The sequence below is a fragment of the Tursiops truncatus genome, chromosome 19 (assembly GCF_011762595.2).
Source record: "Tursiops truncatus isolate mTurTru1 chromosome 19, mTurTru1.mat.Y, whole genome shotgun sequence".
NCBI lineage: Eukaryota > Metazoa > Chordata > Mammalia > Artiodactyla > Delphinidae > Tursiops > Tursiops truncatus.
In genome coordinates, this window is record NC_047052.1 from 7,136,989 (window position 1) to 7,152,380 (window position 15,392).

A 15,392-nucleotide genomic window follows, 5' to 3' on the forward strand; every position below is an offset into this window, starting at 1 on the left:
TACAGATAAACTGGGGTTCTGGCTGAAACTTGTCTTTTCTGCCATCTTCTATGCCACAATTCTACGCCCACAGAAGTTCTTGGTAAACTTCTACCTTTAGTTTACCAAGCTCTCTCCTGATTCCATGCCCCTTTCTTTATCTGCATTGCCCATTTCACCTGGTTACCTGCTACCATGCTTCACATATCAGCCATCCCTGGCTCCTGAGACAGTATTGGGGGTCCCCGGGGGTTCCCTTTTTACTGCCAGTCCATTGAATTGTGTTGGTTTGTTCCTTGGTGCTGTGTCCTTCACTATGCTATACGCTCCCTGAGGACAGTGGAGGTACTCGTTCTGTTGACCCTTACATGCCAACATAATCTTGGTCATCAGTGAATGAATGAGTGAGTGAGTGAATATATGCTTGAAAAGAACAAGTATCTGAATGGAGTGGAAAGATACAGAGGATAAGAAGGAATAGAGGAAAGGAAGAAGGGAGAATTTGGATTAAACTTACATTCTCATGTACCTACTTTTTTTCCCTATTGCCTGAGAAATGTGGATTTCTCAGCCCTATAGCCACATTGACCATCTGAGCCTCTCAGATTCTAGAATGGCTTCTCAGTTTCCTATGAATCAAACCAAAACCTTTGGCCTTTCAAAGAACACCCGAACCTTGTTTTTCCACTCTTTGGCTCAGAAATCCAAAGTTGGGAATCTAGCTAAAGAAAATAACAATAACAAGCACCTGAATACAGAGAGGGATGTGGCGTGGACCCTAAAAATAGACACACATTGTATATAATACAATCTGGCATTGTTTATAATAGTCAAAACCTAAATGTCCACCAGCAGGCGGGTGTACATCCTGCCATGTCCCAAAGATGGAATAATATGCACCCATTAGAAGAATTTCATGATCTGGGAACATCATTGTATTGTATAGTAAGTGAAAAAAGCAGGTTATAAACTGGTGGGTTACAAACCTATCACCAATATGTAAACTGTGCATAGAAAAAATTTTTAAATTTGGGAAAAAACACACCAGAATGATTTCAGGGGTTTTCTTTCGGTAGTGGGACCCTGGGTGCCTTTCTCGTTTCTTTTTTTAACATAACGAGGTGCTCTACTGTGAACATATATGACTTTTATAATCAGAGAAAACAACACCCCCTAATTCTCTCACTCTTTCATGGGAAATTCACTCAACACCTGCTTTGTTCAGTCACATCCGCCTTCAGATCCTCATCCTGACCTTCACCCTCAGAATCTGGGCAGGCGCTCCCTCCAGGAGGCCTTTCCTGGTCGCCAGGAGGAAGGAAGGCTGGCTCATCCCCACCTGTCCCAACACAGGGCTCCCACATCTCTCCCTGCTCACCTTGTCCAAGAAAACTCCAGCCTCTCTGCTGGTGCTTGACCTCGAGAGACTGCTTCCTGCTGCAGCCCGGCAGCCAGGGCAGTGTCCCTGCGTCTGCACCTGGTCGCTGAGTCCAGACTCCTGGAAGGAAGCTGAAGAGCAGAGGCCATTGGTCTCACTGTCATTGGATGATGAGGAAGGCGGTGATGACTCTTCTGTCTGCATGTCCTGATTTGCCATGGGAAAGACTTCCCCCGGCCATTTAAAAACCATCCAAACTGTCTTTAAACAGCTGAAGAAGTGATCAAAGGTGTTTTCACTTAATCTGGACAAGCAACCTTCTCAATAGAGTCAGCCCACTGCTCGGTAGCTTTGGGAGGAAACGAGTACAAACCAGTAATGCGGATGGAGCTCGAATGCACTTGGATTTTTTGTGAGTTGATTTGTCCACGTATACATCCAGCTTATTCCTGAGATGGAATCAAATTAGAGAAACCCTTGAAGGAAAAATTAGTGGGTCAAACATCTGAGGGCTTACCACATACCTGACACATCTTAGAGCGCTTGTGAAAAGCTGTGGCTTTATCAAAGGAATAAACAAATCCAGGGTGATTTTTCCTGCAGAACTTCCTGGACATGCTACATACTACACCCACATGAAGCATAACAAGGAAGGCTCTGAGGATAAGACGGATGGTCTCGGCTTCAAGAAAGGTGCATGCGTCTTAGCTCCTGTGGCCTTTTGAGCTAATTACCCTGGCCTGTGTCTGAAATATGACAGAATTCAGGATCAAGGCAAATTGGACGTCCCGGCATTGATCTTTGGTGTGTCTGAAACCAAGAAGAAAAGATGTGGTGTGCCAGGCTTCCTCATTGGTCTGGTATTTTACCTGTCTTCCTAAACAAGGAAAACGAACCACAGACATACTTTTCTTCCCCGCAGAACTGCGTCCTTTTTCATGACTAGGTCTGGGTATTGTTTGGCAATGGGAATTCAGTAGAATAGCGGTGGGGAAGCATTTTTTAAATACCACCCTCTTCTCAAAAGTTTAAAGTAAAATAATGAATAGGTGAGTGACTGTCCCATTTGTCAACTCTTTTCCATTCCTGCCACCCAAATGCAGGCCTCCATCACATGTTTCTTAGGCCACCATGGTTGACATTTCTTTCCAATCCATCTTATCAAGGCTGGAAGTACTGAGGTCTCCAGAGGAGAAGAGTAGATGTTCTTCATTCTGCCATCCACGGAGTTTGGGTTTTTGTTTAATGGGATCTATGAGCTGAGCATGAAATGGAAATGCTGGGATGGTAGAGGAGTTTTTGAGGAACCAACAGGGGAAGAAAGAGAGGAGAGATGAGGGACAGCTGGGAGAGGAACCCTTGTTGGGAATTTGGGGGTGGTGTTCCATGTGAACTGTCTTCCTTGTCTTCCCAGGAGATCCTCAGTAAAATATCCTGTTATTTTTTTCTTTTTTTAAATATCCATCCCTTTTTGGTACATTATGGAGTTGGATTTCTTTGTTGGCGGAATTCATTCGTTCAACAAACAGTTAATTTGTTGGTAGAGCCTGCATCTACCAGGCAGTGTTCTAGAGGATAAAGTAGTGAATAAAACCTACCCAACACAGGACAACTTGGATGAAAACAAACAACAACTTGGATAGCACTTCCCTGGTGGTCCAGTGGTTAAGAATCCGCCTTCCAATGCAGGGGATGGGGGTTCGATCCCTGGTCGGGGAGCTAAGACCCCACATGCCACGGGGCAACTAAGATCACGTGGTCTGGAGCCTGCGCACCACAACTAGAGAGAAGCCCGGGAGTCGCAACTAAGACCCAACGCAGCCAAATAAATAAAAAGGAGAGCAAAACAACAACGACAACTTGGATGAATCTCCAAGGAATTCTGCTGACGGGACCCCCTTTCCTGTAGGGCTCTGGCACGCCCCGCCACCCTGGTTCTCAGCATCAGGCAAGACAGGACTCAATCCTGGATTCCAGCCCCTCCATGCCCTCCTGCAGTGGGGGACGCCCACACCAGTCTGCTGTCCCACTGGGTGTACAATGAGGCACCTGGCGGACTATGAACCGTCTAGCTCTGCCCCTCTGTTTTACTGCCTTAGAAGATCTTCAGAGGAAAGAAGCCATGTAAAATTAAAATAAGGTCTGAAAAGGCTTTAAAGTTTTATTATTTTATACTATGCCCTGCCTTGCATGGAATGACCACAAAGTACACGCCTTTTGGGCCACGTAGTCTACTAACAGCACAGGGTTGAGAAAGCTAGAACTCACGATGTGGTCCACGGGGAAGAAAGGAGGGAGGGAAGGGAAAGAAAGCTGGGGAGGGAGGAGCAAAGATAAATATTTCTGTGTCTCTTCTCCGGTGGGTCAGTGGCTGCCCATTCTAGGAGCAATGATTATGTGCCTTAATACAATTGCTGATTCATGGTCACGGTCTTTATACTAAAGGAAAGGGGCTTTTAGAAGTACTAGAGCTAATCAGTAAATATTTGATCAACTTTCCAACAAGGTTCTAATGGCCAAAATGAAATGAAAGAAAAGATACTGATAAAAGCTCTATTTCCGTAACTTTGTCTCAAAGCAACCATGGAAAGAATAAGTGCAAAATAAAATGAAGGGCCCCCCCCACCCAGGGAGGGACCACCCTTGAGTCTGGTGGAGCCATTCTCCAGGGCCCAGGCCCCCACCCTGTCAGGTCCTTGGGGCCACACGGCGCTCAGCAGCCCTGTCCCGCTCCTCCCGGGAAGGGGCCTGCTTCCCTGCATCCCAGTCGGCACCTGGGATGAACAGCCCGTGGAGATCCAGGTGCATCTCTACATCAACGGAGGCACGAGCCAATTCTGTAAACGTCTTGGCATCCAGAACCAGCAGAAAAGGCAGCTTCTGGGGATCGGTAGAGACAATGGCTGATAAGATAATCCCTTTGGGGAAACAAAAAGAGACACTTTGTAAAAGCGCAGCCTTGAACCTGGTCCAGCTGGGGGGATAGTTTCTCAGCTCTATCTCCCTGTCCTTTGAATGTAAGTTATCTAATCAAAACAGAAGGGAAGTGAATTTGGTATTCTGTGGGAGCAGAAGGGAAAGGCCAGGGAAATTGGAAGGCTTGGCTGAACCAGTCCCCTCACCTTTCTGAGCCTCAGTCTCTGCATCTGTAGAGTGGGGATAATCCTCCCCACCCTCAGAGGGTTGCTGAGAGGCTCTTGCACGGTCAGTTATGAAAGCACTTTGTAAATCATTACACGCACTGAAGAATGGCTATTTTCCTACTATTTAGAAACTCCAGTTACAGAGAATCAGCTTTGACGCTGCACTTAGGCTAATATCCGTCACTCGGCTAAATCCGGACCAGTTGCACTCAAATGGCATTTGAATGAGTCCAGTTCATCTCATGCATGTGCAGCCTTCCCCTCTGTAAAATGGGAATATTCTAAACACCCACTCTCAAGGGACAGAGGGCTAAATGAAATAGTGCACATAAACTTCCAGCAAAACTTCATGATTCTTCCCAAGGCCTCCCGGCTTTCAGAGTGGCTGAGGGCAGCTGACGTCAGATCAGCTTGAATTCGACTCTCCTCTGTATGCACTGGGCGTGTGACAGACCGTGGGTAAGACCTCACTCTCTGAGCCTCTCCTTTGGTGGAATGAAGACCAGGTTGCTCCCTGCCCACAAGAGATTGTGCAGGACGCACTTGCCCAGCCCAGGGGGAGGCCAGCCTCAGCAGGAGGTGGCACCAACCATCCCCCACCTTGGAGGTGACAGTGACACGGGGTCCCTTACCTGGCGTGCCGTGTAGTGCAGGTCGATAGGAAGACCCAGGTAGAAAACCACTCCCTTCTCACCTGAGGGAAGCAGCTGGCAGGCTCAGCAGGGGGCAGCCTGCCCTTCCCCATAGGCGTGGGCAGCCCCACCCAGGCTTGTAGTACCCTCCTTAGCATCCCTAGGGGGTGGGCAGGGCATTTCTGGGGCAAAGGCAGAATCAAAGAGGGAAAGGACCATTTGGTCAGGTGGAAACCTGGACAAGAGACGAGGGCCACAAGCATTTCTAGGTGCTCCACGGAAAACTTACATGCTTAGAGGAGTCACAAATTCAGACCCAGCCATTGCAATGGATTTTAAAACCAAGATTATATACTCTGGGCAAAGGTAGGGCAGCTCCGTGGAAAGGAAGTGGGCTTTTGTGTCGCAAACAATTTAATCACCCCGGAAGGGAGGTCTGACCTTCTGCTCCTGGGAGATGACCTCTAAGCCTTTGGACTGACGGTCTGATGAGAGTGCCTTTGTTTACCTGGGGCCACTGCATATAACCCATCCTAGCAAAGTGATTTAGGGGGAGGCCTGGGCCACAGGTGTCAGCTCAACCTCCAGAGGGGCCGAAGCCTGGAGGTCACCATGTCCGCATGACCACGCCCCACACGGGCTCCGACACAGGGCTTGGAGAGCTTCCCTGGTTGGCCATGCTCCGTGGACGTCGCTGGGGAAGTTGGTGTGGTCCTACCCCCCACAGGAAAGGAACAGCGGAAACCCCAAGCACAGGACTCTCCTGGATCCCGCCCCACTCGCCTTTTCTCTTTCAATCTGCACCCTTTCGCCGAGATAAACCATAACCATGAGTACAACAGATTTCGGTGTGTTCTGTGAGCTCTTCTCTTGAAACTGAGGGTGGTCTTGGGGATCCCCAAACTTGCAGCTGGTGTCAGAAGTGGGGGTGGGCTGGGGGACTCCCTCATCCCACAGCTTTGGACTCAGACACACCTGGGCTTCAAAGCATGACTCCACCAGCTGTGTGATGGGGGGTGGTCACTGCCCCCAAACGATGTCTCTGTTTGAGGGGTGATCACAGGTACAGTGCAGCAAGCGGGCTGCCCTTCCTGGAGCCTTACCGTGATCCTCGTCCTCGGCACCTGGTGTGGGCACGAACACTGGCTCCGCCGGCCAGCAGTGCACCTCTCCCCACTTCAAGGATGACTTCGTGAGAATGTCGTATTTTATTATCTGCGCATCCAAAGGGGAGAAACATGGGGATGAGTGGTTGGAGAGCATGCTTATTCCCTGCGAACAGGAAGGCATCAAGGCCCCAGAGAGAGGGGAGTGGACTCTGGTGAACGTAGACCCCAAACGGCATCTGCTTCTGGTCAGTGTAACAGCAGAAAGAAAAGCCGCTTGCTTCCTCCTCTGACTTGAAGCAAAGGTCCTCCTGCCACTGCAGAGCTGACAGTACACACTGAATTCTTGCAGAAATAAAACCCCTGGATTTATCTGGTACTTGGCACTATATTGCTTTTTTTTTTTTTTTTTTTTTGTGGTACGCATGTCTGTCACTGCTGTGGCCCCTCTCGCCGCGGAGCACAGGCTCCGGACGCGCAGGCTCAGCGGCCATGGCTCACGGGCCCAGCCGCTCCGCGGCATGTGGGATCTTCCCGGAGCGGGACACGAACCCGTGTCCCCTGCATCAGCAAGCAGACTGCCAACCACTGCGCCATCAGGGACGCCCATATATTGCAATTTTTATACACATTAGATAAACTATTCAATGCAAACCTTTAAAGTATAATATGATTCCTTTGTTGTTTTAAAAGTGCGAGTCCCTGGCCTTCTCTCAATCTCTAATAGGCCTCTTTCCCCTGAGGGTGTGGGATTAGAGGGGAGTGACTCGGGGTGTGCGTATGTGTGTGGGGGAACCTTAATTTTTTGCTTTGTACATTTCTGCACTGCTTGCATTAAAAAAATTTTTTTTCCATTTTATTACTAAAAACTGAAGCTACTAAGGAAAACTGATGTCTGTACAGCACTCAGCATGGTCCCTGGGAAACAGCAAGTGTTCAAACAAATAGCAGTTTAAAAAACAAAATATGAATCGCTATGCTGTACACCTGAAACTAACACGATATTGTAAATCAACTATACTTCAATTTAAACATAAGTTAAAAGGGACTTTCCAGGTGGCGCAGTGGATAGGACTCTGCACCCCCAAGGCAGAGGGCCTGGGTTCGATCCCTGGTCAGGGAACTAGATCCCACATGCATGCTGCAACTAAGAGTTCGCATGCCACAACTAAGAAGCCTGTGAGATGCAACTAAGGAGCCCACCTGCTGCAACTAAGACCCAGTGCAACCAAATAAATAAATAATTAATTAAAAAAAATAAGTTAATAAAAAAAACGTAAATCGTCCTAGTTTCAGCTCTACCCTCTCTGCTTGAGACAGTGAGTTCCTTGAGGGCAGGAACTGGGATCTTCCTGTTCACTTCCTTTTCCTCGGTGCCTACCACATTGTAGCACATAGCTGGTGCTCAATAACATGCATCCAAAAAAGAAATCAATGGATAAACTCCAGACACCACATCCTTCTTGAGCGACAGCCCATAAGGTGCAATTCCCTCCCCTGGATGGTCCATCGTTGCTTCCAGTGTATTTTGTCCCAAGCTGACGTCACTTTCTGACTTACCCCCACCCCAAGGGGACCTCGGTTCTGACCTCCCTGAGAACCTGGGAACTCAGCTTTGCAGACAGACACGATGGTTATAGGCTGCCATCTCCCAAGGACTAGTACCTTGGTTGGGATGGGGCTCCACTGGACTTCAGCAGCAAAGACATAACGGTATCGCTTCCCGTTGTGAGCGTAATTGATCCGAGGCAGCTCTAAGCCTAGAGAGAAATGGCACAGTTGACAAAGCCCCCTTCACCGAGAGCTGGGACCACGGGTCTTTTGTGGTATCCAGGCTGGGCATCCTTTTCACAAAAACGGTTCCCAAGCCAGGATCCCTGAACTTGATTCAGGCCCTAGATTGGATCAAGGGTGATCACAGGGCAGGAGGAAGGAACTTCTGATAACTACCCCAGCTCCATTAGAAGCTCCATTAAGAGCAAGGTAAGATAGACCTGGGTTTCTAAGTGTATAAACATCTTTAATTATCCAAGATAAAAATCAAAGAAAATTGCATGATTAAAATCAGAGGCTACTGCAATTTTTTAAAACTCTTTTTAAAAAAAGTGTGTGCGTGCACATGTGTGGGTGTGAATAGAAACTTCTGAAACTGTGGAAGGAGCATCAGTGGGGAATATTTAAATAAATCTGGTGAAATCATATAATAACATTATACAAAAGTAACATTTACAAAGAATTTTAATAACATGGGGAAATGTCCACATCATAAGATTAAATGTAAAAGGCTGCTTATGGGATTATCTCCACTGTGTTATAAATGAAGAGAAAAAGTTTGGAAGCATTGCTGGGGTGATAACTTCCTCATGGTGGTTTATAGTTTGTACTGTCCATTCTAAGTTTTTCATTGTGTGAAATTTTCATTATACCTATTACTTTTGTAATCCAAAAAGCCTTAAAAATGTGTCCATGTCCATGCATATATATTTATATATGCTTGTGTCAAATTGAATTTCTAAGTCTGAATATTGAAATGAAAGTCCATCTTATGAAATATTGCAGCGAGTTGGAGCCAACTGCTGGTGAAAATATAATGTCCAAGAAAAGAAGAAGCAGAGATGGAAACATCTGCCACATAAAAGCCTCCTGAAGAGGACCCAGGGCCTAACTGGTTATCGGGCTCAGTGGGGAGGGAAGTGGGGTGCAGCAGTAAGAAGGGAAGATGTCTGATCCCACAGTCGGGTAATCACGAAATTCCCAAGGTCAAGATGAACGTGAGGACGAGGGACCACCCACACACTCAACTCAGAAAAAAGATGCCCACTGTCGGTCCCAGAGTCGGTCTGAAACTCCCTGTGATGCTCTTGGGTCCCTCGAACCTGGTCTGGAGCCCCCCTGTCCTCCACTCTGTAAATGACCAGCTATACGCCCATGGTTAAGTAAAATGTGATTCATGCCTGTGAATTCTGTCCGGCTATTAAAGCCACGCTCTTGAAGAATCTTGGGGATGTGGGGAAATTCCCAGGCTATGTTCATTAAGTGGAAGAAGCCATTTCAGAACATTCTGGATGGTATGGTATGCATTTTGTATAACCGTAAATGCAGAGGTTAAGGGTTTTTCGAGTCAGTGAAGCCTGGGTTCAGATGCTGGCTCTGCTGCCCAACTTCAGGCAAGTTATCGAATTATTCTCAGCTCTGCTGTCCTTGGTTCTAAAGCATGAACAGTACATGGCAGCCCCTGACTCTTAGAGGTGTTCTAATCACGGCTGCTTTTAGCTGGACCCTCACTGCGGGCCAGGCCCTCAGCTAAGCCCCTTACATGCATGGACTCACCTAACGTGATAAGAACAGGATGAGACTGGGGAGGAAAGGACGGGAAGTTGGGGAGCCCCTAGAAGAGGGCCTGGCATGCGCCAAGCAACGCCTACGTGATGGAAAGACTGCGTGGATGTTTCCAAATGGCCGTCACAGGTGGAGGGATTATGAAGGATTTGTCTACGGTCATGCTTTTCAGCGCTGCCCAAGGTTGCTACGATAAACAAGAATTCCCTTCCCAGAAATAAAACGACCGTAGTGTTTTACTCCTCCATCTGCCCATGTGAGTGACAGGTGAGCAGAGATGGAAGTTGATGCCTTAAGAATAGGGACGAACATGTCTATATTCACTTCCAAAGACTCTGAGGGGCTGGGGCACCACACAGAACCCATTATGGGATCCATGGGATGCCATGTGTAGACGGGGTTCTTAGTGGGCAAATCTGAGGTCGTCCTAGCAGAGTCCCCAGGACTGTCCTTCCAGACGCCTGGCCCTGGCGTGGGGCAGCGACATGGGAAGCCGGGCTCCCAGCCTAGAGCCCCGCCCGCCGCTCCCCAGCCCTGTCCTGGGCAGGCCTGTTCATTCCACACTGCAGTACTGAGCACACCCTGCTCTAAGCCAGACTTCTGTCACGTGCCGGTGACAGCACTGAGCACACAAACACGGTCCCCACCCCATGGGCTTCTATGCTAGGGCAGTGGTTCTCAATCAGGTTGGAGGCCAGGGACGCTTATCTACATCCTCCAATGCCCAGGGCAGCCCTCTCCGCAAAGAACGACCCGGCCCCGGTATCAGCAGTGCCCACATTGGGACGCCCTGCTCTGGTGGGTGCTTCTCTCTGGGGGGGTTTATGCTCTGGGTGTAGCTCAGGCTTTCTGAGCCCCAATTTTCTCCTCTGGCAAATGGGGCTGATAGCACCGATTCTGCAGGGTGTTCTGAGTGTGCACAGGTAGAAATCTGCATGTGCCATGCCTTTCAGTAAGTCGGCGTTCAATACACAGCAGCATTTGATACAGAGAACAAACTAGTGGCTACCAGTTGAGGGGGGTGATATAGGGGTGGGGAAGAGGGAAGTACGAACTATTGGGTGTAAGACAGGCTCAAGGACGTATTGTACAACACAGGGAATACAACCAATACTTTGTAATAACTGTAAATGGAAAGTAACCTTAAAAAACTGCATTAAAAATTTAAATTCAAAAAAATAAAATAAACTTTTAAAAAGAAAGCAAAAAAAAAAAAAAAAAGCACGGAAGCATTTGAAAGGCTAGCCGTGAAAGTCCCTGGGTCCAACGACCACCCGAGTACCTCCCTGGGAGGGGTATGAAGATACATGAAAGAGAAGTGTCCCCAGATGCCTTCCCCTGGGCGTCCCAACAGCCTTCCTCTCAGTCCCTCGTCCTCGCACATCTCCTCTGCATCAGAAAGAGGTATCATATAAAGAGGACATTCAGCCCCTCCCTAAACACAGGAGAGAGGATGCACTTTACCTTCATAAAGCAACTCCGGCTGGCAGTAGACTTGGTCCTCTTTTTCCTTCAGGGCTCTTGCTGTTGTAGATGACAGTTTGATTAAATTGGAGCCCGCCTCTGCGTTCTGAAAGAATCGGTTTTCCAGAAAAATAAAAATTTGGTATCCAGAACAAATATCTGTTTTACCGTGCACATGTTAAAAAATGTTTTAGTGACTGTCACCTTGTTCCGGCCTCACATTAACCACCGGAAGCAGCTATTATACGATTGGTATTTTCAGTTAAAAATGAGAACTGGGGGCTGGAAGTAACTCCCTAAAGAGGGCAAAGCTGGTGGGTGGTAGAAGGGGGGCCCTAAAAACCCTGGATCTTATCTTCTACTCTGGGATGCCTGATCCCTCACAGGTGAATTAATGTACTTATAAGTTCTCGCTTTTTAAATACTGGATGATTCACCTGTAAAAGGCTGCATCAGTCATTCAAAAGGTGTTTATAAAGAGTTCATAATAACGTGTGAAATGCTCATGATAGAATACTGAGTGAAAAAAGCAGCAGAGTAAACTGCATACACAGTCTGAGCTCAACCATGTTAAACAAAGAAAAAGAAAAAGAAATTACATTGAAAACAGCCTGGGAGAAATACCAAATAGTAACAATATAGCATGTGGTGGGATTATGGAGACTTTCATTTCTTTTTCTAGGCTTTTCTAGATTTTCAGTATTTTCTCCTATGAAAATGTACCCCTGTTGAAAAGAAAACAAACATGCAATAAAAATTACTTGGGAGAAAAATATCTATCAAGGACATCTCTTGGTCTCAAGTGACAATCAGACTTTGTTCAGTACTTTACCATCATCGTTGTAACCCAGGAGAGAGACTGAACACAATTAATTAAATATCTATTGAGCATCTACTACTCCCTGTGTCCCCACATACGCTCTACGGGACCTTGAACAACTTATCTGGTATCTCTGAAGTTCAGTTTCCCCATCTGTATAATGAGGTATAGCACAAGCGTCGTATAAATAGTATGTGCGTCTCCGAGTTATTATGCAGGTTAAATAAAATAATCCATGCAGTTGGTTTATAAGAGGGCCTGGTTAGCGGTAAATGCTAGATAAATGTTAACTGCTATTGATAACATAATTGTATTATTATTAGCATTATTTTTACTACTACTACTACTGCCACTACCCCTGGGGGTGGGTTCAGGTTAGCTGCTGGGGGAGAAGGGGTGACAAGACTGCAAATCCCTGCATTCATGGAGTTACGGGAGGAGAAGTATGGTCATGTCTGACTTCTCATTTAAACTTTTCTCTACTTTCCAAACTTTCCAAAATAAGCTTTTATAATGAAAACAAACCTATTTGAACAACAGCAGCTTTTTGCTGAGAAGGTGGGAAATTTACTGCATCCTAGAAGCTGAACTGTAAGGCCCCTCTGAGATTTGTTCAGGGCGATCCCAATTAACAGAAGAGGAAACTGAGGCCCAGGGAAGGAAAGTGACTTGCCCAAGGTCACACAGAGGGGAGCAGAGGCTGGGCCCAGAGCTTCGCACTGAGATTCTTCTGCTCAGAAGCCAAAGCACTACAGGCAGCAGGCAAAGCAAAGCCCCTGAGGCTGGCCTGTTCCCATCCCATAGTTCTCGGCTCAAACATCCCTTTCCCTGACAAGTTAGTCTGCAGTGTCTCCAAGGCATGTGTCCCAAGCTGTAAATATCTCCTTTATGGACCTGCTTCCTTCTTTCATGCTGTCTTCCCTGTGCAGACAGTGATCAGATTTTATTCAGTGCATGGCACATAGTCAGCTCACAGGAAGTAACTGCTGAAGGAATGAGCAAATGCATGACTCAATGAGCTTTTCCTTCAACTCTTAAGGGGCAGAACATGTGCTTTGCAGGTGGTTGTAAAAATCAAACGAAGGGCGTGAAAAGGTCGTCTAGCGCCTAGCACATCGGGTGACTTGGAAGCAGAGGCTCTGTTTGCCTTCATCTGTATGTGCAGCCCCACACGTGAGAGGCCCTGCCCTGTGCCTTGCTAGTCAAGAGGCAGCCACAGGCCTCTTGTGCATGTCCCGGGCTTGATTCTCAGGGAGTCAGTCCGCAGAGACATTTTCTAGCTGCAGCATGAAACTGGTCAGACTGGTTGAGGCATAAACTGTGAATTTTTCCACACACAGCAGTAACGAACATGACTTGGCAGCCTTCTATGGCCAATGTGCTCAACTTTGGGAAGAAATCACTTTCCAGCCAGAATTCAACGAAATCCTGCAGTCTGGCTTTGAAATTCCTCAACTCGAGGGAACTCCCGTGAGAAGCAGTAATCTCAATAATCCCGCAAAGCACTGGCTTTGGAGTTTGGCAGCCTTGGGTGTGCAGTATGACTGTAGAGCTTTCTACGTGAACTTGAGCCTGCTTCCTCGTTTGTATAAAGGGGGGCAATCCGTAACTTTTGGACGGGTGGTGAGTACAAGCGAAGGTCCCTTTGACCTGCGTCTGGGGATTGTGGTTAGGATTAAATTAAATAATGGTTATGAAAGCACCTGATCCAGGGCCAGACCATCGTAGTCAGTGATTTGGAGCCAGACAGACATGCATTCCAATCCCAACTCAGACCCTCTGGATGATTCTGCCATGTTGGGCAAGTTACTGTCTCTCTCACCTACAGTCATGGGGATGATAAATAACCCCAAGGACTGTCATACAGATTCGGTGAGAAGCATGTGGAGCATTTCACAGGGCCAAAAACGTTCAGGACCCAGGATGAGAGCAGAGGCCCACCAAACCTATGTCCACATATAGCAAATTGTTAAGTAAAATACCGTTCTCTCCCGCCTTCCTTTATGCACAGAGCTTCAGAATGTTGTGGAACTGTGCTGTCTGATACGGCAACCACCACCAGCCATGCGTAGCTATTTAAATTTAAATTTAATGAAATTTAAAATTCCCTTTCTCGGCTGCACTGGCCATATTTCAGTAGCCTAGATATCTGGCTGCTACTGCTTGGACAGAGAATATTCCTTCATTGCAGCAGGTTCTAGTGCCCAGTGCTGGTCTGGAAGGATGCATGTGAATTCAGAATCCCAGGACTCCTTGGCATTCTGAGCTAGAAGCAGGTGGCAGAGTGAAGGCTGGCCTCTGGGCCCAGGCTTCCCGCCTCCTTTTCTTGCCACTGCGTGGAAGCCCCAGCCAGCCCTGGCCTCCCTGGTGGGTCTGAGGGCTGCATCCAGCAGCACAGCCTGCCCTTAGGAGGACAGAGGCAGCTGCTGCAGGCTGGCTTGGGTCATTTGTGCAGGGAATTCAGGGATCCCAGGCCACAGTTGGGGTCGGAAGGGTGCCCCTCTGGGTGGGCACCCTGTGGCCCTGTGAATTCCTCACCCAGTGAAGAAGGGACACTGATGGAGAAAGGCCAGAGCAGGGGGCCCCTCTGGCCTGGGTCTAAGAGCAGAAAAGGCATCTGACACAGGGCCACGCACAGAGTGAGCTCTTGAGAAATGGTGCCTTCTCTTATTATTGGGTCTTCATTTTTGCATTTGAAAACAAGACAAAAACCGAATCTACTGAGCCAGGAGTTGGAACCATCCCTTCTAGCTCCAAGATGCCAGCCCCGCCCCTCCCTGGAGCCCTGCAGGATGAGGGCAGGGTGGCTGGCAGGGACTGTTGGCACCGCCCATGCCCCTTGGGGTCCAGCCCCGCCTTAAACAACCCCCGCACAACCCCTACACAAACAGGCAGAGGGTGTCAGTGGGCCCCTCCTTCCTTTGACCCCAGCTGGCCCAAACGCCGGAGAAGGTGGGGCAGCTGGGAGGCCCCAGACTTTTGAACACACTTCAGTATAGCCCATTCTATGTGGAAGGTACTTTCCACTTGGGAAATGTTCCAAGCGCTAAAGGAAGACCTTGTGCCCTTTTAGAGACCTTTCTTCACCTTTTTCATTCATTCATCGTTCATTCATTTATTTAAAATATCTAAGGGCTTAATGAGAACCCTCTGAGTACCAGACCCTGTGATGGGCTCAGAGGATAAACTGCTGACAAGACCAAGAGTCCCAGCCCTCTGGGAGCTTTAACAGGAAGCTCATTACACCTGCCATCAATGTGAGCGAAGAGCTGCAGGTGCCCTTAGAATATACAAACCCACTGAGGGAGTCAGGATGCCAGACCTGAAGGATGAGAAGGGAGTAGAATCCCCTGGAGGTTGTGCCTTCACTGGGCTGGTCTCAGAACCCCCAGGTAAGTTCAACCTGCAGCCGGGACAGGAGCAGAGGTCTCACGGGAAGAGGACAGGGTTGCAGGCAGAGGGACAGCGATGTGCAAAGGCCCCAGACTGAAGGGCATTTGAGAAAGGACAGCATCCCCTAAGGCCCTTCCC

General features: G+C 48.0%; 1 protein-coding gene across 3 annotated transcripts in view; it reads right to left on the reverse strand.

Moving 5' to 3' along the window:
* BCO1 (beta-carotene oxygenase 1) overlaps positions 1-15,392 on the reverse strand; it is a 69,929-nt gene that overhangs the window by 8,203 nt on the left and 46,334 nt on the right. For 2 of the 3 annotated variants that reach the window (XM_073796445.1, XM_073796444.1), the window contains 4 exons: positions 11,042-11,147; positions 7,904-7,998; positions 6,236-6,347; positions 3,127-4,275 (listed from right to left, as the gene is read on the reverse strand). In XM_073796445.1, the coding sequence (XP_073652546.1) occupies positions 4,046-4,275; positions 6,236-6,347; positions 7,904-7,998; positions 11,042-11,147 (543 nt within the window). In that variant the 3' untranslated portion in view covers positions 3,127-4,045. Of the gene's footprint in view, positions 1-1,357; positions 2,168-3,126; positions 4,276-6,235; positions 6,348-7,903; positions 7,999-11,041; positions 11,148-15,392 lie in introns of those variants that run through there. The other variant, XM_073796446.1, reaches the window with a different exon arrangement.